Below are 24,658 nucleotides of genomic sequence, written 5' to 3'. Positions count from 1 at the left end.
CCTCTGATCGTACAGAATAAAGACTCATTATGGCTGCCACTGGAGTTAAGAAATGATTAAGACTGGGGCCATGTGATTTAGCTGACCTTCTGAGATGATTGAACCATAGTGGGTCAATGAAGGATTCATGTCTCACCTTTAACTTTTGATTTTATCAATTCAGAAAGGATTCAGGAACTAGAATGGCCTGTTTATGGCACATAAGCCTTCACTCTCTCTCCCTGCACCTATGATTCAGACTCACAGTCCTCTTTCAGCAATTGTAGGGCCCTCTGTCTCATTTAGCCTAGACATGATCTCAGAACCCATTAGACTTAGCATGAGTCAAAACTGATTTGATTCACATGAACCAAATTCATAAAACAGTGAAAAGTTAGAATACAAATTTTAAAGTTATCACAAAGGATATATATCTTTCTAGCTATTGTCAACCATGATAGAACTTATAAAATTATTCCTGACTCACCCCTACAGTGAATGTTTGAATATATTGCCTCAAAATCCAGTCTCTTCCCAAGGAAAGCTGGAAATGCATGGCAAATTCTTCCTCTTAGGATCACTTTTTCTGCTTTCTATGCAAACAGTCTTCTGCTTGCATTTGTCATGAATATGTTTATAAGACCAAAATGATTTGTTACTTTTTTTTTTTTAATTTGTTGGCCACGTTGCAGGGCATGTAGCATCTTAGTTCCCCAACCAGGGATTGAACCCACATCCACTGCATTGGAAGCACAGAGTCTTCCCCACTGGACCACTATGGAAGGCCCTATTTGTTACATTTAGAATGGCCTCTTCTTAATAGAATTCTGGAATTCTATTTGGTGGGATCTGAGAAACATTTTAATCAGTAGCATGTTCTTCTTGGGACATGTTCCATCTCTAAGGACAGATTGCGCCTCTTGCCCTTATAATATGGATATTTACCAGCTACCATTTTGGATGATTACATTTGGAAGCCTTTCCTTCAACTCTGGAAGTTCATCCTTTTTTTTTAAGTCTATAGTTCCTACACACTGCTATAATTTGGAGGGAAGTAGAGGTTCAAACACCTGTCTGTGGCCTCAGGGAGAGCGCTCAACCTCTTTAACTAATCAAGTGACTCTCAGAGTCTCATACAGCTGAAGGACCTTTTACTTTCTAATTTCTTTTCCTTAATTTAAAATGTGATTATGCTTTCGCAAGTGTTGACTTGCGCTAGGGAAATTCCATTAAAGATGTCATCTTTGGTGACAAATATTGGAAACTAGAAGTCAGAAACCATAATCTCTTTCTTGCTCCATAGCAGTAAGATTTTAAACCCCTGAAACATAGGTGTTAACTCTATTCCACACCCTATGACACAAATTAATGATCTGTTGATAATGACCCATGAGGCATGATTTCCTTTTCCTGCAGGACATTTTGAGTGCCTGGTCCCAGATCTTGGTTCCCGTTTCATCCCCTCCCCTACTCATGCTTCTCCCCACTTCCATCATGACAACAGCATTAGGGGTCAAAGTCTGCCCAGATGCAGTGTCATCCCCAGTGATTACCACACCAGAGGTCAGCTGTGAATCTTAAAATAACTAAATGTCATTAATCGAGAGGAAACCCATGATTCCATCAGCTACAAGTCGCACCACCATGTGTCTTTGTTCTGAATACAAGATCCTTATTCCCTGTCCCAGGGCCCCAAAGCCCTGGGATCATCTCAATTCCATGTGCTTTTTTTCATAAAAGTAATCATTGACTTAAAAGCCACATTAAATTGATTTTTTATACTTTTACATGACTTTTCCCATTAATAAATTCTCAAATTAGAAGAGGAACACGACAGATCATACATTTGGTTCAGGACAAAGAGTAACTAGGTGCCTCTTTGCCCATTGAGGCTCTAATGTGTAATAGTCTGTAATCAGAGCAGTCCTGGAAATCTAATAGTCTTCTCAGGACATCTTCCTTGTGTGGTGGGTCAGATCCAAATTAGAACATCCCAGGATCTCTGATAGATTTCAGAGTTCCTAGAATCTTAGAAACGGACGTGGCCTTCGAGGCTATCTTTCCCTCTTCTTTTATTTTATAGATAAAAAAAAAATTAAGAACCAGAAATTTGAAACGATATAGACAGAGTCATGCAGCTAATATGTAGCAGACCTGGTGCTGGAGCTCATGACTCCTCCCGGGCTACGCTCTTCCTAGAATGGATCAGCACCAGGAATCCCCTCCAGTTCAACTAGAGAGGAACTCCCTGGGCTGGAACCAGCCTCAGTGCCTCAAAGATGGTGGCATCCTCAGCACAGGAGGTGAGGCCACCAGTGACCTAGACCCAGCTGTAGGCAGCCAGCTGCTTGTAACTCTCTGCTTGTCCTTCTGTCCCTTAGGGTTCCTCCCTCAGACTACATCATCCCATCTCCTCAACTGAATGGTCATGCCACAAACACTTCTCTCCCCACAGAAGCTTTCCTAACGTGTGTATGTGTGTGGTTCTGTGCTTCCTAACTAATGTACATATTAATAGTTTGCCCATCCTGACCATCTTACCCCCGAGGGGCATCATAGTGATGAGTATGTGCCTATACAGAAAGCATTTGGAGCTCTTCAGATGACAGGCTCTGTCAAAGTGTTGATGTTCATTACATTGAACTTTTTTTTCAAAGAGATTTGCATCACTAATTGCTTGTTTCTCCCAACACCCCTCTGAGGAAGCTCAGTAGTATTACTTGAAAATAGAAAGTGGTATATAATTTTGCACTTATCCAGAGCCTGTCACAGAGCACCTCCTAGGGCCTCACAAACCTTAACCCATTCCTCACAAAGCTCAGGGGAAAGAAGTCAGAATTATGCTTTGCCTTCACTTGACTTCCCTGGTAGCTCAGTTGGTAAAGAATCTGCCTGCAATGCAGGAGACCCAAGTTCAATCCCTGGGTCAGGCTATCCCCTGAAGGAGGGAATGACTGACTACCCACTCCAGTATTCTTCCCTGGGGAATTCTATCCTCAGAGGAGGCTGGCAAGGTACAGCTCATAGGGTCAAAGAGTTAGACACGACAGAGAGACTAACACTTCATTTGACCCTGAAATTTTCTGGGACCAGCTTTAGAATTTCTGGCCCTGGGATTCACCTGCCAGATGATGCTTCTTGCCTAGCAACCCTTCTGTCTCCCCTGGGGCTGCAACTTATGATGCTCTTTCGAAGTTTAGCCAGCCTTGCCTAGAAGGTTGCCTGTGAGTTGAGTGGTCTTGTTGATTTGTACAACAGTTTGAGAACCTGTGCCCATATCGTGTGGTGCTTTGTTTGCCAAAGGGTAGAAGGGCACCAAGCCCTTCAGGAGGGGCTCCTCTCAGAAGCCGTCTCCCATCCTTCATCTGCAAGTGGGTGACCTCCCCTCCTTTGTGTCCCGCCACTCTTCAGACAGTGCTGTGTGGGGACCGAGCTGGTGGACTGGATGCTGCAGCAGACTCCATGTGTTCACTCCCGAACGCAAGCTGTGGGCATGTGGCAAGTCCTGGTAGAAGACAGCGTTCTCAACCACGGTAAGATGACACGCGGTCCCTGGAAAGCCCTCAAGAAATGCCAAGCGTGTTTCCCTGGGTTGGTTGTGGCTGAACTCCCACACGGGCCAGAAAGAATTATGATCTCTTTAGGGACCCGCAGAGCTGGCGTCTTCATTTAGCAATACAAATGCAGCAAATGGATGCCGTTGATTGCAGTGTTCCACCACTGTACCTTCCTAACTTGGGAGAACGTATGAAGGGAAAATGAAATTGCAACCCGAGTGCATCAGTTCCAATTATGTTTATTAGTTTGCATTCACGGTTCATTGATAGCGTGATTATACTCTGAGCATCGCACAGCAATCCTGATGCAGCGGCCAAATGAGAGCAATGAAGTGTGTGGCCAGGCTGATGACATGAAAGAGTAATGAATTCAGAACCTGCGTTTTCTGGGAGAGCCAATTTGTGTACCCACGCAATGACCGTATGTAAAATCATGCGTGCTCTATGGTTGTAGCCCCTGATATCTAAGCAGAGTAACAATTCAGGACAGGAGTGGGACTGTGGTTTAACTCTTCATGCCATTTGTTTAAGGATCACTTTTCCAAACAGACAAACTACTAAAATCTTTCCCTTAATACCTGGCAATGTAATGATGGTCTTGCCAGTGTTTCACAGACTTTACTGTGTATCCAGAACACCTGGAACTCTTGTTAAAATGCAGACTCTGATTCAGAGAGTCTGCATTTCCAACAAGCTCCCAGATGATGCTGATTCATATTTTTGAGCAGCAAGGATTTATCACTCCTTATCTTTGGACGGTGTTGATGCTCCCTCCTGAAAAGGAGCTTAAAACTTTAAGACACATAGATGACAGATTATAAACCAAGTTCATGACTTTGTCTTTCAGAGATCTAAATCTTTTGGTTTAAAGGCAATATGATTAAAAAAAAAAAAAAACTCTTTAAAACTTGAACTAGAAGGAAATTATGACCTAGATGGTTGGTCTTGTCAGCTTTGCTCAGACAATTTTATTTTAATTTTTAAAGTGCAGACAGACATGGTTATAAACAGTAGATATAAAAAGAAAAAAAATCAATTCTGATGCTGATAAAGTCAGGTTTTTTTCAGTCTGTACTTTGACAAAACCACTATAGAGCATGATCTGGCAGTTGGTCATTTTCCTCTTTGGGATGTGTAACCCACACACTAGAAAATGTCATCAAGGCAATTTCACTGGTCAGAGGGCTCATCTCAGGGAAGTTGGCCGGTTCTCATAGGAGAGTCCTAGGGCAGCTCAGGAGATGGGCGGGTCAGAGAGAGCTGTGAGGTGCATGCCTGCAACCCGGAGGTCCCGTCTTCCAGCTGCAGGGCCCTGGGCGAGGCCACGGGAAAAGGGTGAGGAGTCCCACCGCCTCGCTGCCACTTGGCTGTCTTGCCCGACACCATCATTCGTTTCTGGCAAACGGGCTGTGAGGCAGAGGTGCCCACGGCTGACACTTGCCCCCATGTTTCCCGTAGTGGATCAGGAGCATCACTTCCAAGACAAATATTTATTTTATCGGTTTCTGGATGATGAGCATGAGGACGCCCCTTTGCCTACGGAGGAGGAAAAAAAGGAGTGTGATGAGGAGCTGCAGGACACCATGCTGCTGCTGTCGCAGATGGGCCCGGACGCCCACATGAGGATGGTCCTTCGCAAACCGTGAGTGAGAGCCCTTAGCTGGTCGCTGGGGCCACCCTGTGCGAGGCTTGCCCCTGCGCGGAGGGAAACGTGGCTGACTTCAAAAGTCCTGGCCTGACTTCACCCAGGGCCAAAGGAGAGGCTGCAAAGGGGCAATGCAGCAGTGTTTACCTCCTGTTATGTTCTTCTATGTTTGAGCCAGATAGTTCCATTTCCCTTATTGCATGAGTTAAAACTCTGGAGACTGTTAGCAGTCGGCTCAGGATGTCAAAACGGAGTCCACGTATTAAACAACCTTTGGTCCATGACAAACAGAAACTGCTCTGCTTCTGTGCCAGCCTGGGGCAGCCCCCTTCTTTCTAATGCAGCAGGACAGAGGATGTCAGGACTGTGGACTTCATGCCTGTTCTCCTATGCCACATTCATTCATTCAGCACATTCTTTTGCCCCATGCAGAGCCTTCTCTCCTTAGCTTGAAGACACATTCTTTTTAAAAAAATTGAAGTACAGTTGATTTACAATATTGTGTTAGTTTCTGGCACACAACAAAGTGATCCAGTTCCATATATTTTTTCAGATTATTTTCGTTATAGGTTATTGCAAGACACTGGCTATAGTTCCCTGTGCTATACATTTAATCTGTTGTTTATCTATTTTATGTATAGCAGTTTCCATCTATTAATCCCAAACTCCTAACTTATCCTCCCCCTCCCTTTTCCCTTGGTAATCATAAATTTGCTTTCTATGTCTGTGAGTCTTTCTGTTCTATATATAGATTCATTTGTATTACTTTTTAGATTCAACATATAAGTGACACCATATAACATTTGTCTTTGCCTGCCTTACTTCACTTAGTATGAAAATCTCTAGGTTCATCTATGTTGCTGCAAAGGGCATTATTTCATTCTTTTTATGACTGAGTAATAGTCCATGGTATCAATATATATGTACCACCTCTATCCATTTATCTGTTGATGGGCATTTAGGTTGCCTGCATGTCTTGGCTATTGTAGATAGTGCTGTGATGCACATAGGGGTATACGTATCTTTTAGAATCAGGGCTTTCATCTTAAAGACACAAGAGGACACCACTGCTCTGTTAACTCTTCAGGGCCTCCATTCGTCCAGTGAGGTGCTCCCTCCCATCCAGCTCAGTGGAAACCTACCTGAGCATCAGTAGCAACCTGCTCGCTGAAGTTGAGGACCCTCAAGTGTTTAATCAGATCAATGCAGAAAGACTCTGTTGCTCCCTTCCTCTGTTTCAGTCAGTCAGGTCAGTTGCTCAGTCATGTCTGACTGTTTGTGACCCTACAGGCTGTAGCACACCAGGCTTCCCTGTCCGTCACCAACTCCTGGAGCTTGCTCAATCTTGGGTCCATCGAGTCAGTGATGCCATCCAACCATCTCATCCTCTGTCACCTGCTTCTCCTCCTGCCCTCAATCTTTCCCAGCATCAGGGTCTTTTCCAATGAGTCAGTTCTTCGTATCAGGTGGCCAAAGTATTGGAGCTTCAGCATCAGTCCTTCTAATGAATATTCAGGACTGATTTCCTTTAGGATGGACTGGTTGGATCTCCTTGCAGGGCAAGGGACTCTCCAGAGTCTTCTCCAGCACCGCAGTTCAAAAGCGTCAGCTCTTCAAGGCTCAGCTGTTTAGGACACTCCACGACCCCCGTGGGGCACACAAAGAAGCAAGTGCCTCAGGGAAACCTTCGCACTAAAGGCTGACTTGGCACACGGTCCTGCAGCCACTGCACACAGGGCTTATGTTTTTCTGCTGGAAATGAAATCCCACTCCACCCAGCAACTGGTGCCAGCCAGCTGTGGGTGTCGACTCTGAGTCACTGGCTTGGCCAACCTCCATTTACCAGTGGCTCTCGACAGAAGCACTGCCCTTTAACACATCTCCATGTCCCTCAGACCAGCTTCCTGGTGTGGGCCCCACCTCCCAGCAGCCTCTCACTGCACCCTCCTCCCCTTTCCCCAGGATTCTTCCCTCTCCCTTGCCCTTACTCTGAGCTGCAAGGAGGCTCTTCAGCATAGCTCATTTTTGGTCACAACTTTCTCTTAATTGCACACCATGTGTTTCAGAGGCCTTCCCTCTACCCAATCAGCATCATCATCCTTAACTCCACAACCATGATTCTCAGTTCCTTTAGCTTCAAAACCCTCTCTTCAAACAAAAATTTTGCGGGAAAGTCCAAAATTACCAAAGAGAAAAGCCAGAGCTTCACTGATCTCATCATGAGTTGTACTCAAGAAACCTGCCCAGCAATTGATGTTCTCTGAGCCCTGAAGGACCATGAGGTGGGGCAGTGGGGGCGGTGGGTGGACAGACGGGAGAATCCCCTGGATTTGGGGAACTCAGACGACGGCCCTCACGCTGCACTGTGCTCTTGCCCTCAGACTGCTTCTCTCCGCTCTTCCCTGTGGCCCGTGTCTCACTGTCCCTTGTTTACCTCCGCTTCACGTCCTGGCTCCATCCCTTCTTGCTGCCACGTTCATTCAAGCCCATATCACACTGGTTCTGAAACAGCTGCAGGCCAGCCCCAAGGGGCAGGCATCAGAAATTGTGGGTTTTGGTTGCCACACTGCTGGCATTTGCTGGGCCGTGGCAGGACCTAGGGATGTTGAACACACTCCACTACCTCAGTTCAGTTCAGTTCAGTTGCTCAGTCATGTCTGACTCTTTGCGACCCCATGAATCGCAGCACACCGGGCCTCCCTGTCCATCACCATCTCCCGGAGTTCACTCAGACTCACGTCCATCAAGTCAGTGATGCCATCCAGCCATCTCATCCTCTGTCATCCCCTTTTCCTCCTGCCCCCAATCCCTCCCAGCATCAGAGTCTTTTCCAATGAGTCAACTCTTCACATGAGGTGGCCAAAGTACTGGAGTTTCAGCTTTAGCATCAGTCCTTCCAAAGAACCCCCAGGACTGATCTGCTTTATAATGGACTGGTTGGATCTCCTTGCAGTCCAAGGGACTCTCAAGAGTCTTCTCCAACACCACAGTTCAAACGCATCAATTCTTCAGTGCTCAGCTTTCTTCCTAGAACCCTACAAAATAAGAAGCTGCCCTAAACAGAAAGCCTCTGTTGAGAAACATTATTGTAAAAAAAAAAAAAAAAGAGAGAGAAACATTATTGTAAACTGAGTTTCTTAAAGGCAAAGGCATAGCTCATTTTATTTCATTCATTTAGTCATTTAACCAATATTTATTGAACATTTATTTTGTCCTAGATACTATGTTAGTTGCAAAGGCTGCAGCATTAAACTAGAGGGTCACACCCCCAGCCTGAAGCTTTCTGTCTAGGGCAGGAGCCAGACCATTAACAACTAGTTATGCAAATAATCATTTAATAACAGCTGCATTGCATGCTACAAAGGAAAATGTAGTACATATCGATAGAACATGATCTGAAGAGGGAAACTGAACTTGATGTGGAAGTTAGAAAAGGGCATATCCCAAGCTCTGTGCCTTATGCCAAGCCAGCTATCAGCAAACCTTTGCTGAGTGATTGAATGAACAAATGAACATAAAGCCCCAGCTCTGATGTCCCTCAGCTCTCAGTTGCTTCAAGGGAGACAGAAATGCCATTCAATTCACATGTATTTTTGAGCATCTGCCAAAGAGGTTTTTTGAAAGTAGTGAAATAGTTCCTGCCTTTGGAGAGTTTGTAATCCAGTGGAATGTGCGTGCTAACAGCATGTTAAGTCGCTTCAGTTGTGTCTGATTCTGCGACCCCATGGACTGTAGCCCCCCAGGCTCCTCTATCCATGGGATTCTCCAGACAAGAATACTGGAGTAGCTTGCCATACACCTCTCCAAGGGATCTTCCTGACCTAGGGGTGGAACCCATGTTTTTTCTGTCTCCAGTATTGGCAGACTTGGCGGGGCGGGGGCGGGGGGCGGGGCGGGGGGGGGGGGGGGGTTGGTCTTTGCCACTAGCGCCACCTGGTGGGGATTCAGTTCAGTTCAGTCGCTCAGTCATGTCCGACTCTGCAACCCATGAATCGCAGCACGCCAAGCCTCCCTGTCCATCACCATCTCAAACTCACATCCATTGAGTAGGTGATGCCATCCAGCCATCCCATCCTCTGTCGTCCCCTTCTCCTCCTGCCCCCACTTCCTCCCAGCATCAGAGTCTTTTCCAGTGAGTCAACTCTTCGCATGAGGTGGCCAAAGTACTGGAGTTTCAGCTTTAGCATCCTTCCTTCCAAAGGACACCCAGGGCTGATCTCCTTTAGAATGGACTGGTTGGATCTCCTTGCAGTCTAAGGGACTCTCAAGAGTCTTCTCCAACACCACAGTTCAAAAGCATCAATTCTTCAGCGCTCAGCTTTCTTCACAATCCAACTGTCACATCCATACATGACCTCTGGAAAAACCATAGCCTTGACTAGACGGACCTTTGTTGTCAAAATAATGTCTCTGCTTTTCAATATGCTATCTAGGTTGGTCATAACTTTTCTTCCAAGGGGTAATTTCATGGCTGCAGTCACCATCTGCAGTGATTTTGGAGCCTAAAAAGATAAAGTCTGACACTGTTTCCACTGTTTCCCCATCTATTTCCCATGAAGTGATGGGACCAGATGCCATGATCTTCGTTTTCTGAATGTTGAGCTTTAAGCCAACTTTTTCACTCTCCTCTTTCACTTTCTTCAAGAGGCTTTTTAGTTCCTCTTCACTTTCTGCCATAAGGGTGATGTCATCTGCATATCTGAGGTTATTGCTATTTCTCCTGGCAATCTTGATTCCAGCTTGTGCTTCTTCCAGCCCAGCGTTTCTCATGATGTACTCTGCATATAAGTTAAATAAACAGGATGACAATATACAGCCTTGACATATTCCTTTTCCTATTTCAAACCAGTCTGTTGTTCCATGTCCAGCTCTAACTGTTGCTTCCTGACCTGCATACAGGTTTCTCAAGAGGCATGTCAGGATGATCACACCATCGTGATTATCTTGGTCGTGAAGATCTTTTTTGTACAGTTGGTGGGGATTAGGCACTCCCAAATTAGATTTGGATGCCACAAACATATTGAGCGTTGGCTGTGTGGAAGGAAGACAGCATGCTAGGGATATTCATGCTAATTGTTTGATTCACCCTTGCAAGAGCCTGAGAGCTGATGTCATGAGTCTCCCTTAGAAAGAGTAGCCTGTATTTCTTTTCCTTCCATACAGCACTAACTCAGAGATCCTTCAGAGAAAGTTACATTACAAAGTTTGGACTTTTCCAGCCCATCTCTGGCTGTAGAGTACAGGTTTCATGAGTATCCCAAGATACATCATCTTGGGTGCCCTTAGGATTGTCCCATCTTTTCAGGCTTTATGAAACCTCAAACATTGAAATTAAACTGCTAGTTCTTCTTGTGACTCAGTACTCTTAGCTTTTATTTCTATGTGAATGACCATCCCTAATAGATGGAAAAGTGAAAAAGAAGGAATCTAATTTTATGAGACAGACTTCTGACTCTACACACACACACACCCCATTTTTTTATCAGATAATAACCTTTGAAACTTCTACTGTACTTTAAGTGGAAAGAAAATGAGCTGAGTTCATCAAGAATTACTGGTGTCTCTGCTATCCTTGCAGAGAACAGCTGAGCCCTTTGCTCCTGGGAACTTGATGGTATATTCACTGGTCCTGGAAATGTTGACTTTTGACTGCCCAAACTGCCAAGTCACTAGGAAATGTGGAGGCATGAGCTGCACTGGTTCCATATTGACCGGGGCAGGACCCCCTAATATTGTAACTCAGCACAGCTGCATTTTATAATAGTCACCACTGCCAGGGAGGTTGCAGAACTCTGATAATTACTGGGAAAGAAATAACACAATATTCTTTGATGAGAAGATTACTTTGAGAATTTGATTGTATAATGAAGATGTTGCTTTGAAAGGTACTTCCTATTGTTCTGAATCTGAGACTCGCTAGCAAAAAAAAAAAAAAGTGTCACTTGTTTTGACAGGCTACTTAGAAAAATTCTCTGTTTATTACATTAACTGCGGCATTTTAACTGTCAAACTATGAAAGAATGTTCTGTAGTTTAAAAAACAGAATAGAGCTTCAGGGGAAATTTTTTGGCACACTCTTGTTGCTATCGGTATTGAAAAAAAACATATATTCTGAATGCGAAATTAGCTTTTTATGTGGTGGCAGGCAGAGTGGCTCACAATGCCCACCCAGCCTCACAGGTGCAGACCTGGGCGGCTTTTGGGGGTAAGTGCTGTACAACAGTGAGAGTTTGATGGCGCTGTTGTTGCGGCTTCCAGGCAGGGCCAGCAAACCTAAAATGAGCTTCTGCAGCTTACTGTTTTGATTTTGCTTTGTTTATAAGTCTAAAAACAAGAGGCTACCCTACCGCAAATAGATACAGTAGAGACCCTTACCAGCAGAAACATACATTCTGGCTGCCTTTGAGCAAGTGCTTCGGAGAGGGACTGGAAAAAGAGATGTGGACTGAGCAGGTAAACAGAATGTTGTAAGCTTGAGGCCGGCTGGACGAAAAGAGGCTTCAAGGAGACAAAGAAGGCTCTTGCCATACAAGGCTCCCAACTTCCTCTTTCGAGGAAAGTGAGACCTAGCTCTCCACTGGAAGCTGTCGATCAGAAAACAGCCTCAGGCAGGAGGGAAATGAGTGGATGCCATTTCCCAAATCTAATTCTGGTCTGTCTGAAATTTTGAAACTCCCTAAAAGCCTAGAAGCTTGTCAATTGGGCCTGAGCAGAAGGGGGGGAAATGAAATTTTATATATGTATATATATTTGAGTTTTATATGTATTTTATAAATTATATATAAATTTATGTGTAGTCAGTCACTTCAGTCATGTCCAACTCTTTGTGATCCTAGGGACTGTGGCCCGCCAGGCTCCTCTGTCCATGGGATTCTCCAGGCAAGAATACTGGAGTGGGTTGCCATGCCCTCCTCCAGGGGATCTTCCTGACCCAGGGATCAAACCTGTGTCTCTTAAGTCTCCTGCATTGCCAGGCAGATTCTTTACCGCTGAGCCACTGGGGAAGCCCACATAAATTTATATTTGTTGTTGTTGTTCAGTTGCTCAGTTGTGTCTGACTCTTTGCAATCCCATTGACTGCAGCACACCAGGCTTCCCTGTCGTTCACCATCTCCTGGAGCTCGCCCAAACCCATGTTCATTGAGTCAGTGATGCCATATCGTCTTGTCCTCTGTCATCTCCATCTCCTCCTACCTTCAATCTTTCCCAGCATTGGGGTCTTTTCTAATGAGTTGGCTCTTCATATCAGGTGACCGAAGTATTGGAGCTTCAACTTCAACATCAGTCCTTCCAGTGAATATTCAGGATTTATTTCCTTTATGATTGACTGGTTTGATCTCCTTGCAGTCCAAGGGACTCTCAAGAGTCTTCTCCAACACCACAGTTCAAAAACATCAGTTCTTTGGCCCTCACCCTTCTTCATGATCCAACTCTCACATCCATACATGACTACTGGGAAAACTGTAGCTTTGTCTATATGGACCTTTGTTGGCAGAGTAATGTCTCTGCTTTATAATATGCCATCTAGGTTTGTCATAACTTTTCTTCCAAGGAGCAAGCATCTTTTAATTTCATGGCTGCAATCACCAGGAAATATATACAAATATATATATATTTATATAAATTATATATGTATATTTGAAATGCTGTCAGGTTCAGGTCTACCAAATGGTCAGAAACTCATAATCTTAAATTCATTTATTTCATGCGCTTGAGTAATATTTTCTAACATATACTGTGGGACATAAGATTGAAAGGAAACAATTTAAGATAATCAAGTGATACGAGAAAATACCAGAAGGAAGAGTTGTTTAGACAGCCACCACCTGCTGTTCCACACATGTGCTCTAGAGGGCACGTGAGAGGTTGTGTGTTTTCTCTTCATTAGCAGAGCCTGTTTTTAATAGTCTTTACCTGCCCAAGCTATTTTTGGAGGGTGTGATATTTGAAATCCTGATAGTTATAGGAAAATTTGTTTCTTCAGTGGAACCCAGATTAGCAAGCCTAAAACCATTAGTGCTTGGGCTTGTGATTTCTGCTGGGGTATGCCAAGAGAATGTTCAGAGTGAAAAAAAGTCCATCCTCAGATGCAAATCAAATGAAAACAGAAGCATGACTAAAAGAGCTGATCCTGAGGAAATAAAAAAAAATTCACTATGGAGTCTTTTCCTTCAGCGCATGATGAACTTTGCCTTTGTTTTTCCTGAAAAGACAGCTGTGCCCTAAGTGTAAGTTTCTGGAATTTACCAGGAGAAATGACTGCATTAAGTGGGCTGTTTCTAGAGTTTAGATTTGCCTTCGCCCTATGAAAGCAGTTTACTCCTTGTTTCTCATATTTACATGCCCAAGAACCAACCTATGGATTGATGCTCTTAGGACCCAGATTTGGGATAGAAAAAGATGGATATAGCTGCCGTTTACAGTTTCAGTTCAGTTCAGTCGCTTAGTCATGTCCGACTCTTTGCAACCCCATGAATCGCAGCATGCCAGGCCTCCCTGTCCATCACCAACTCCCGGAGTTCACTCAGACTCACGTCCACCGAGTCAGTGATGCCATCCAGCCATCTCATCCTCTGTCGTCCCCTTCTCCTCCTGCCCCCAATCCCTCCCAGCATCAGAGTCTTTTCCAATGAGTCAACTCTTTGCATGAGATGGCCAAAGTACTGGAGTTTCAGCCTTAGCATCAGTCCTTCCAAAGTACATCCAGGACTGATCTTCAGAATGGACTGGTTGGATCTTCTTGCAGTCCAAGGGGCTCTCAAGAGTCTTCTCCAACACCACAGTTTACAGTTTAGGCATCATTATTAGATTGCCTCAAGATTTTTATGCCTTTTTAATGTTCAAGTTGATCTGTTCATTGCATAGAAAATTTGGAAAGTACTAAAAAGAGTCAAAGAAGAATAAATAACACCTGCCAATCACATCTTCTAGAGATTATTATCATTAACATTTTGGTACCTATCCCTTGATTATTCTTCAGTTCCTAACTTTTTACAGTTAATAATATAGCATGGCATTCTCCCTTAACCATAAGTATTTTTTAAAAGGTGGGACTTTTAATAGGTGCATAGTAGTCTATCCTTTGAAAACTCCTTAGTGCGATCAGTTTGTCACAGTTGGGTGTTTAGGTTGATTCTCAAACCCTTTCTTTTTAACCACAGAAGAAAATAAGAAGTGCCCTTCTTCCTAGAACGAAGAAAGAATTCCTAGCCTAGCAGGGGTGCAGGGGTGTGTGGGGCCAGAAAAATGTCAAGAAAGTTCCAGTAAGGAGCCAAAGGAGTGCCCCCAGAGCAGGCATGTGGGTAAATGTGGCTGGAGAGTTAGGCTGAGGCCAGGTTGAAGGGGGTCTGCTTCTCTGTGTGTCTGTGTATTATTTTATAGCCATTTGGAGCACCGTTGACTAGTTTAAAGGGAGGTGTGGCATGGCCAGCTTTGCAGTAGGTAGGTTTCTCTGCTATCTGTAGAGAATGGATTGGAGGGCCCGAGACTAAAGACAGAATGCCGGATACTGAGTTTTTTTGAGAGGAGAACTAATGGTATTTTGAGAAATTAATGACAGCTTTTGAGATACATGCATTTGACCTGAGAGTCTGCTAAATAAAGTGAAAGCCATACTAAGCACAAGAGCCCTGGATTCTGGTCTTACCAAGTTACCAGTAAGTCCCCCAACATCGTCAGATTACAAGTCTCTTAAACTATAACATGAGTTTAATGCCTGCTTACTCTCATCCCCTGGAGAAGGAAATGCCAACCCACTCCAGTATTCTTGCCTGGAGAATCCCATGGACAGAGGAGCCTGGCGGGCTACAGTTTGTGGGATCGTAAGAGTCGGACACGACTTAGCGTTATCTTTGGAGAGGGCAATGGCACCCCACTCCAGTACTCCTGCCTGGAAAATCCCATGGATAGAGGAGCCTGAAAGGCTGCAGTCCATGGGGTCGCTGAGGGTCAGACACGACTGAGTGACTTCACTTTGACTTTTCACTTTCATGCATTGGAGAAGGAAATGGCAACCCACTCCAGTGTTCTTGCCTGGAGAATCCCAGGGACGGAGGAGCCTGGTGGGCTGCAGTCAATGGGATCACGAAGAGTCAGACATGACTGAGCGACTTCACTTTCACTTTTCACTCTCATGCATTGGAGAAGGAAATGGCAACCCACTCCAGTGTTCTTGCCTGGAGAATCCCAGGGACGGCAGAGTCTGGTGGGCTGCCGTCTATGCGGTCGCACAGAGTTGGACACGACTGAAGTGACTTAGCAGCAGCAGCAGCAGCAGCGCTATCTTTCTTACTCTCTCCCAGTTTCACAAGGGATTGTAAACGGAAAAACAACTACAATAGTATTTAATTACAGCCAACGTTTACCGAGCACATGTGTGCTAGGCACTGTGCTCAACAGCTGTCTGATTCTATTCTTTCAACAGATCTTTGAGGTAGTGATTAATATTATCCCCATTTTATGAATAAGGAAGATGAGGCTTATGTTAAATCACTTGTTGTTTATCCTGAAAGAGGAGGACTCGGGATTTGGTCCAGGTCTTTCTGACTTGAGCCTGTGTTCTGTTCTGCAGTCTACCACCTGTCCCAGGCCAAAAAGGCTTCAAAACGGTCTCTTGGCTTTGTTCTTTGAGCATTATTGAGGAAACATGTCATGGAAATCTGATTTTAAAATAGTTACTACAGACTAGTCTCAGTTCATTAAATGATGACTATATCGACCTATGCTGTGCTGTGCTCAGTTGCTCAGCCCAACTTTTTGTGAACCCATGGACTGTAATCCACCAGGCTCCTCTGTCCATGGGTTTCTCCAGGCCAGAATACTGGAGTGGGTTGCCACGCCCTCCTCCAGGGAATCTATAGAACCCAGGTCTCTTGCACTGCAGGCAGATTCTTTACCGTCTAAGCCACCAGGGAAGCCCATATAGACCTGAATGAAGTTCAAATATATCATCTACTGTAGAAAAAATTCATATCAACACACAAGTCAGGATCACAGACAAACGTAATAATTAAATATGCTTTGCACTATACCTTTATATATAGTGACCTCATTTACATCCCCTCTTTGAACCTCAGCCTAACTGTGCAAACTGAGTAGTGCTAATGTTATTACCCACAATTTACAGATGGAGAAACTGAGCTTAGTGGATTCTGAGTGTCTTCTTCATCACGCAGTAGTATATGTAGCTGAACCAGAGACAGAACCCAAGTCTGCTTACTCCAAATCCAATTTCATTCTTTTTTTTTTCATGAATAATAATATTTCATCTCTAACAGATAGCTTCAAGTTCTCTGGTGGATTTACTGAACAAGCAGTGGAATGCAAAGAAATATCTTTCTGTCCCTGATTCATGAAGAATTAATTTTTATAAAGGAAAAATAATGTACCCACATAGCATCTCCTCAAAAAATGTTTGCATTTTCTATCTGATATATATGTCTCATACACAAATACAGGTAGCTATAACTATCTGCTTCCATCCAAATTTGCTTTTCTCAACTTGCTGCTTAGGTATTTTAAAGGAAAATATTTGTGGCTGTACCTTTGAAAAGGTTTAATGGTACACTTCTATTGTGCTCTGATAGTAAACACTTTTGCTGGAAGAATTTCTGGCATATTTAGCTTCTGAACTTGAAAAACCTCAAATCACAATGTCCCCAAACACTTAGGCCTCAGAGCACTGAATTATGGAATCTTTACCCCATGTCCTGATGATGAGGACATGAGGTAAAGAAATGAGGATGACCTCATTTCTCCCAAATTTCTCTCCAAAGGCTTTTACCCTTAACAGCAGGCTAAATCACATTCATTTCTGACTTCACAAAGAAGGGAAGAATCCTCATGTACACAGGGTTTGCAGTCAGAACTAGACAATGTCTAATTGTATCTGATAAGCTTAAAAGGGAAAAACAAGATGGCAGAGGAGTAGGTGGATGTGGAGTACGTCTCTTTCCACGGATATGTCAGGAATACACCTTCAGATACAGAAATGCTTGCAGAACTCCAGCTGAGAGCAGACCAGAGTACCTGACCACTGGAAAAGAATATACAGAACCACGGAAAACTCGAGAACAAGCCCTGAGCCTTTGGAGCAGGAGCACTGACTCCAAGACTCTAGACTACCAGAGAACTAACCCTGCTGCTGCTGCTGCTGCTAAGTCGCTTCAGTCGTGTCCGACTCTGTGCGACCCCATAGATGGCAGCCCACCAGGCTCCCCCTTCCCTGGGATTCTCCAGGCAAGACTACTGGAGTGGGGTGCCATTGCCTTCTCCGCTTGGCTTCCTAAGTATCCTCTAATAAATTCTCTCATACCTGAAAAAGAATTCAGAATAATGATAGTAAAGATGACCAAAAACCTTGAAAACAGAATGGAGAAAATGTATCTGATAAGCTTAAAATGTCCTTTTCTGGGTTGAGAGTAAGGTGAGAGGGTTGTGGTGTAGCAGGGAAATGAGCCAACAGAGTGGGGGAGGATACCTTAAATGGCCCATCACCAGGCTCTGGGAATGTCTCAAATACTTAAGAGCTAACTCTTAAGAAGCAAGTGTCCTGGGAGGTGAAGAAAAGAAGCAAACACGTTGTGCTGGTTTGTTAGACAAGGGGGTGGGAAACCACACCAAACTTTAAGGGAAGTGGAAGAGTTGAATCTCAAGAAAATCTTTTAAGAGCATTGGAAAGTGACCCATGCTTGAGAAATGACTTGAAAGCAGGAGAATCAGGTGGACTGAGGTGGAGTGTTACCACCAAAATAAAGCATTCCAGCCCCAAGAAAAATATAGTAAAGCATTTCCTTTATTTTGGTGCTTGACCAGGTCTTACATATTTATAACACTGACTTTTCTGGGTATTTTTCCCATGCGCCAGGGAATAGGTCTACTGGATGACAAATCTAGAACTGGGTTATTTGTCTTTCACCTGCCCAGGTTACCACTGGCCATGCCAGCATGCCTGCTTGGTGCCGGGCGAATCCCTCATTTTATCCATGTTCCAATAACCAAAGAGCCGTGTCTCTGACCTTGATAAATTCCTTGATAAAACTGTATTTACCAGCAGCTTCCAATATCACCTGAGCCCTTCCATCCTTTAATGTAGAAAATGCCTCTCCCTCTATCCCCGTTTATTATCTTGTCTGTAACTAGACATTGCCGCCAGAATGCGTCCCCTGCAGAAACTAGGCCTTTCCCCAGCAGGATCCTACAAATCCCCATCAATGTGGCACCACGCAGGTTTATAAAGAAGCAGGGATGCCTAATGCCTCTCCCTGTGACATCTGGAGAAGGACAAGTAAAGACCAGGTACATTCACGTGCTGCCACTCAGAGCAGCCAGAGAGCCGATTCACTTCCCTGGCCTCACAGGTCCTCTGTGAAGGTAACATGTGAGGTCCCTCCTCCTGCTCGATCGGGGCACAGTGTTCCCTTGGCTCTTGAAAGCCAGATTGCCTTCAGCCCTGGGGACCCTTTCATGACTCTTTGAACAGGCTGGGAGCTGATTTGTGGGATCCCTTTTCCATTTTTCTTTCCTGTCTGCCCCTACAAAGACCAAAGCATGAGAGGTACTCAATGCCACTGTCTGCCACAAGAAACCTGCTTGTAAAACGCGACTTTGTTCAGTGGTGATGGTGGGGAAGTAGGTGGCGCACACGGAGGGGAGAAGCTTCGTCTGAGGCCAGAGCAGAGAGGTCTTTTCTGAGGCACCAGATGGCACAGCAGCTCTGAGCCGGCGTCCCCGCCAAGGCTCGGCCTGTTCTGTTGCTGCAGCCACAAGCTCTAGGGCCGCTGGGCTGGGGGAGGGGCTCCCATCTGACTCCCACTCATGGACACGGGATGGTCACACCGACCTCGGCTCCATCTGGCCTCCTCCCCGGGACCTCCCTCAACCTTCAACCCTAACAACATGTTGATGGAAACCCCTCACGGCACACCTCCAGTGAATGCTTTTGTTGCTTTTTCAGCTGTAAAGGTATTCATTTTCTAAAGCCAGTCTCTGCTCACCTTGCCGTCCTGACTTCTCTCACCTCGTTAAAACATGTGCTGTAAACAGGACCAAAAGGACGGTTGCTGTCTGGGTGGATCACCCAGCGACAGTGGCCTGCCCTGTGATGACACTGACCACTGTAGACCACAGGCTTGTTGTTGTTGTTGTTCGTTTTTTTCCCCTTTCATTCAGAGTGGTATTTAGGACTCAGAGACTAAACTGTTTCTAGGCTTTGTTCCATTTGGTTTCACATGGCTGTCATGGGTTTCTCCGGGGCATCCAGCAAGCCTCATGGAAGTCTTGATTTCTTGGTTTTGTTACCGATGAACGGAGGACCAGGGGTAGAATGAGTTCCACGTGGGTCTCTGCAGATTGGCCAACAGCACCCCAACCCCTGAAGGCAGTGGGGGCTGTGCTTCAGGACAGGCCTTGCTTCCTATGAGAGACACATGGGGAGCAGGCAGGCTGAACCCCTCCCTCCTGTCCTCCCACCAGCTGCCAAACTCAGGAGGCTCTCCCAGGAATGGAGCCCTTCCCAGGAAGTCCCTCCTGGGAGAGCTCCCACTTCTCCCCCTCCTCTGTGTCTGGCAGGAGGGCCCAGGGCTCTGCTTCCTTCTCAGGCCCTTCCTGGACATTTGTCTTGGCAGGTCTCAAGTTGGAGCCTGGGCAGCCTGCTGCTCGCCAGCCCCTGCCCTGCACGGGGCAGTGATGCGATGAACCCCTGGGACCTTCTCCTGCCCTTGTCTTATCAGCAGCGCTATCTTCCTCCTGTGTGGGTTTCCTTCTGTGAGTGCAGAGCTGTGTCTGCCTCCAGGCCTCTCTCAGCCATTCTGTCCGCATCTGCTTCCCATCACCCAAGAATTCCCGAAACACTCTGATCTTGCTGATAGCACTATTTTAGGGTTTGTCACGGTGGTGTGACTTATTTTCAGTGCTGTTTTGGATTTTAAAACATCTTTCCTATTATATGTTTAGCATGGCAGACAAAATTCTGACCAAAACAAGGATCCAGTCCAACAGGTGTTGCTTGGTTTTTGACGGTCATCTCTTTTTAGGCCCCCATTGAACTTGATTTAGACGGGGTAGCTTTAGCTGATAATTTCTTAAAACTGGATGAGTATGTTGGTGGGAATGCAAACTAGTACAGCCACTATGGAGAACAGTGTGGAGATTCCTTAAAAAACTGGAAATAGAACTGCCTTATGACCCAGCAATCCCACTGCTGGGCATACACACTGAGGAAACCAGAAGGGAAAGAGACACGTGTACCCCAATGTTCATCACAGCACTGTTTATAATAGCCAGGACATGGAAGCAACCTAGATGTCCATCAGCAGATGAATGGATAAGAAAGCTGTGGTACATATACACAATGGAGTATTACTCAGCCATTAAAAAGAATACATTTGAATCAGTTCTAATGAGGTGGATGAAACTGGAGCCTATTATACAGAGTGAAGTAAGCCAGAAAGAAAAACACCAATATAGTATACTAATGCATATATATGGAATTTAGAAAGATGGTAACAATAACCCTGTATACGAGACAGCAAAAGAGACACAGATGTATAGAACAGTCTTTTGGACTCTGTGGGAGAGGGAGAGGGTGGGATGATTTGGGAGAATGGCATTGAAACATGTATAATATCATATATGAAACAAGTCACCAGTCCAGGTTCGAAGCACGATACTGGATGCTTGGGGCTGGTGCACTCGGATGACCCAGAGGGATGGTATGGGGAGGGAGGAGGGAGGAAGGTTCAGGATGGGGAACACATGTATACCTGTGGCAGATTCATTTTGATATATGGCAAAACCAATACAATATTGTAAAATTAAAAAATAAAATTAAATTAAAAAAAAAAACTGGATGAGTAAATTTATAATCCTACCAAAAAAAAAAAAATTTCTATCTTTGAATGGGATTTGGAGTAAGAGGTCAGGTCCAACATTTTCATCCTGTCTCCTCCCTCCATTAATAATTAACTGCTTACCATGTCACATATGTGTACTATAGTCAAAGAGAATGGGGTCATGGGCATCTTGTCTTACTGGACCTTCAGTGGGGAGGATAACAGAGTGTAAGGCCTTTAGGATACAGAACAAGAACTGGTCCTTGGTACTGCTGCCACCTCCCCCGGGCAAACCCTGAGTTCAGCAGAAATCGCGAGAACTTGTGCATTCATCCAATGAGACGTATTGAACACCTCCCACTTTATCATGTCATCCTGCATGAGCACCATATTTCCAGTGTATCAGTGCTTTGTGTATATTAGCTCATTCGATCTTTACAACAATCCTATTTATTATCCCCATTTTTACAGATGTAGGAACCAAGCATTAGACCAATTGGGTACCTAGGAAGTTCCTATTTTAGATCTCAAATCCTGTTTCTGGTATTAACACAGTGCCCTTTGTACTACCAGATGCTGCTTCTCTTGAGAAGAGCAGTGTAGAGTCATGGATTTCTAAGCAAATAACATTCTGCATAGTATGTTTCAATTGCGACAGCAGTTTGACCATGTGCCTTGGAAGAGTAAATTTTGGAGAACCAGTTTTGCCTCAGAGAGGGGACAACTGAGCTGGGCTTGTAGCAGAAAACACATATCCCAGGCAAAGAGAAGAACATGTGAAGAGTCTTAGAGGTGTGAAAGAGCACTGCATGTTTTAGAACTGGAGACATGTCCGGTTATGCCTCGAGCACAAAGCACGTTAGCCAGGAGGAAAGGTGTGAAGAGAGGAGAGATGAGTCTAGAAAGGTCCACTGGGACCAGCTGAAAAAGTTTTGTGTGATGATGAGGGAGCACTTCTGGACAGACTGAGTTTATGGGTTGTCTGGGAATTGATGGTCAGAAAGCTATTGGAGCTCAAGAAATAAATCTTTTGGAGATTAAAATTTAGGTCTCAGCATCACATAGATGAAAGCTGGGGACTTTTCCCAGGGAGACAAGGTAGAAGGAAGTGAGAACAGAGCTGATGACAGCCTTGGGGCACAGCACAATTCATGAGGTGAACAGAGAAACAACAGACCATGAAAGACATGAGGAGAGATGCCTGGCAGACAGGAAGCGAGCCAGCAGGGCACATTGTTCATCATATTTTAACTCTTGGATGAAATTCAGTGATTTTTAACATAATGGGATTTGTTGATCTTAAAGGCAGCACTTAATTTTTTAATCTGTAAGACTTGATCAGTGTGGATTTCATGTTGATACTATGTGAACCCTCTTCCTAAACTTGTAGACATCTGCTCCCCAGATTTCAACTCTGAATCTAAATTCAGAGGTAGATTTTAGAGCTAAATTCTGACCTTTCTTTTCGCAGATAGGTTTTTCTTCTCCCTCCGTAATAGCCCCCCACTCCCGCCCCCCATGGAGGTGAGAATGAGACTTGGTGACTGTTTTCTCCTTTAGCCAAGCTTCTAGGAGGGTCCATGCTATTTGCAGCTGATGTCAAGAAGCAGGAACAGCAGGGCTGCTCCTCATGCTGAAGAGCCATAATCCTATTACGCCCACCTTGAGGCTTTCGCGTTGGCTGCCTCTACAGCAGTAGATGGACTGAGGTGACTCAATTGACTTTTAAATCTCCAAGGGTCCCAGTTTCAAAATCCCCATGTCTAAGTCAAGTAGTAGATTAGGCCCCTTACTAAGAAGGCCTGGCTCCTTCAGAATCCCTGTGGCCATAGCTTTTCCTTCGGTGTCTGTGGGTCCCCCTACTTTCTGCATTCCACATGTGTCCTTAAGTGATAATCCTTGGCAGGAGGTGAACTTGGCTGGCATCTCCCTGGTTCATGGATTTAGTACCTGTCTTTGTACAGGCAGGATTAGGAAATATAGAAACAGTCCTCTTTGTTTCTGTAAGAGAAGGCTATCGTATTCTTTGGTTCATGTTAAAGCTGTCCTTGAGAACGTAATGCCCAAGGTATAAAAAGAGTTTTCTTCCAATTAGCCCCCTTTTGATCCGCGATATGGTTACAAATTATCTAACGCAACTATTTTAGAATATTTATAATTCACTTTCAATAGCTCAAAGTACTTATCTAACAATTGACTAAGTTCTAGATATAATTTGTTGAACCAAATGTCATACTTAATTTTTAAGTTCATTTTTCTTATGCAAGGGCTTGAGCTTTAGATATCAGGCTGCTGCTTTTTTTTCACTTACACAAATGAATATGCAGATACCTTCCTATTTGCTGCTTCCTTTAGCTCTCACATTACTCTCACAAAGATATTGTCCCCAGTTTACAGAAGAAACTGAGTCTCTGATGTCACATGACTGGTCAGGGGTTGCACGAGGGTTAAAACCTGATCTTCAGACTCTAAATTCAGTGCTCTGCTCAGTACAGCAGCAAGACTTTCTGAATTTACTTGATCAAGGAAAGATTTACTTTTTTTTTTTTAATTGCCATGCCACATAGCTTGTGGATCTTAGTTACCTGACCTGGGACTAAGCCCAGGCCACGTCAATGAAAGGAAAGCATGGAGTCTCAACCACTGGACTACCAGGGAATTCCCAAAGAACATTCTTTATAGTAGTGTAATGATGGAACACCCCTGGTAGCTCACTGAGGTTTATAAGTTTTGTATATTGTAACATTGAATAATACTATAAGTTACTGAAATTTTGGGAGAGTGTATAACACAGGTGATGATTATGTAATAAGTAACACTCATGACTACAATAGTCAGCTGAGAGTAAATGCCACCTGATCACCAATGTGGAGAGTGACTTCCTAGAGCTCTCAGAATTAATAACACATTTGTTTGTTTGTTTGTTTAGTTTCAAAAACATTAGGGTTCCTTATATTGCAGAGAGCAATAGAAGGTCCAAATTACTAACCAATCATCCCTTTTCCCATTGATGTAAAATTAAACACGAGTCGTGATTTCAGACAAAGGTCTGTCTAGTCAAGGCTATGGTTTTTCCAGTGGTCATGTATGGATGTGAGAGTTGGACTATAAAGAAAGCTGAGCACCAAGGAATTTATGCTTTTGAACTGTGGTGTTGGAGAAGACTCTTGCGAGTCCCTTGGACTGTAAGGAGATCCAACCAGTCCATCCTAAAGGAGATCAGTCCTGGGTGTTCATTGGAAGGTCTGATGTTGAAGCTGAAACTCCAATACTTTGGCCACCTGATGCGAAGAGCTGACTCATTTGAAAAGACCCTGATGGTGGGAAAGATTGAGGGCAGGAGAAGAAGGGGATGACAGAGGATGAGATGGTTGGATGGCATCACCGACTCAATGGACATGGGTTTGGGTGGACTCCAGGAGTTGGTGATGGACAGGGAGGCTTGGCGTGCTGTGGTTCATGGGATCACAGAGTTGGACACGACTGAGTGACTGAACTGAACTGATTTCAGAATAACTACTGACATGAAAGATGATCAGAAATCCTCTCAGTCCTCCCATGCCAAGATGTCCATAATGTGTCCAAACCTCATTCTTAAAGGCAAGGTATATGACAGTAGTTTTAGACTAAATTACAGGGGAAAAAAA

At 44.5% G+C, this 24,658-nt stretch overlaps 1 protein-coding gene across 7 annotated transcripts in view; it reads left to right on the top strand.

The window, feature by feature from the left end:
• The window catches only part of RAPGEF4 (Rap guanine nucleotide exchange factor 4), a 330,697-nt gene that overhangs the window by 233,595 nt on the left and 72,444 nt on the right, over window positions 1-24,658 (top strand). For all 7 annotated transcript variants that reach the window (XM_027557478.1, XM_027557487.1, XM_027557494.1 and 4 more), the window contains 2 exons: window positions 3,391-3,512; window positions 4,995-5,178. In XM_027557478.1, the coding sequence (XP_027413279.1) occupies window positions 3,391-3,512; window positions 4,995-5,178 (306 nt within the window). The remainder of the gene's footprint in view (window positions 1-3,390; window positions 3,513-4,994; window positions 5,179-24,658) is intronic.

Source organism: Bos indicus x Bos taurus, chromosome 2 (genome assembly GCF_003369695.1).
Source record: "Bos indicus x Bos taurus breed Angus x Brahman F1 hybrid chromosome 2, Bos_hybrid_MaternalHap_v2.0, whole genome shotgun sequence".
NCBI classification, from domain to species: Eukaryota; Metazoa; Chordata; class Mammalia; order Artiodactyla; family Bovidae; genus Bos; species Bos indicus x Bos taurus.
Note: the sequence above shows the minus strand (reverse complement) of the source record. Positions and strands in the feature narration are given on the sequence as shown.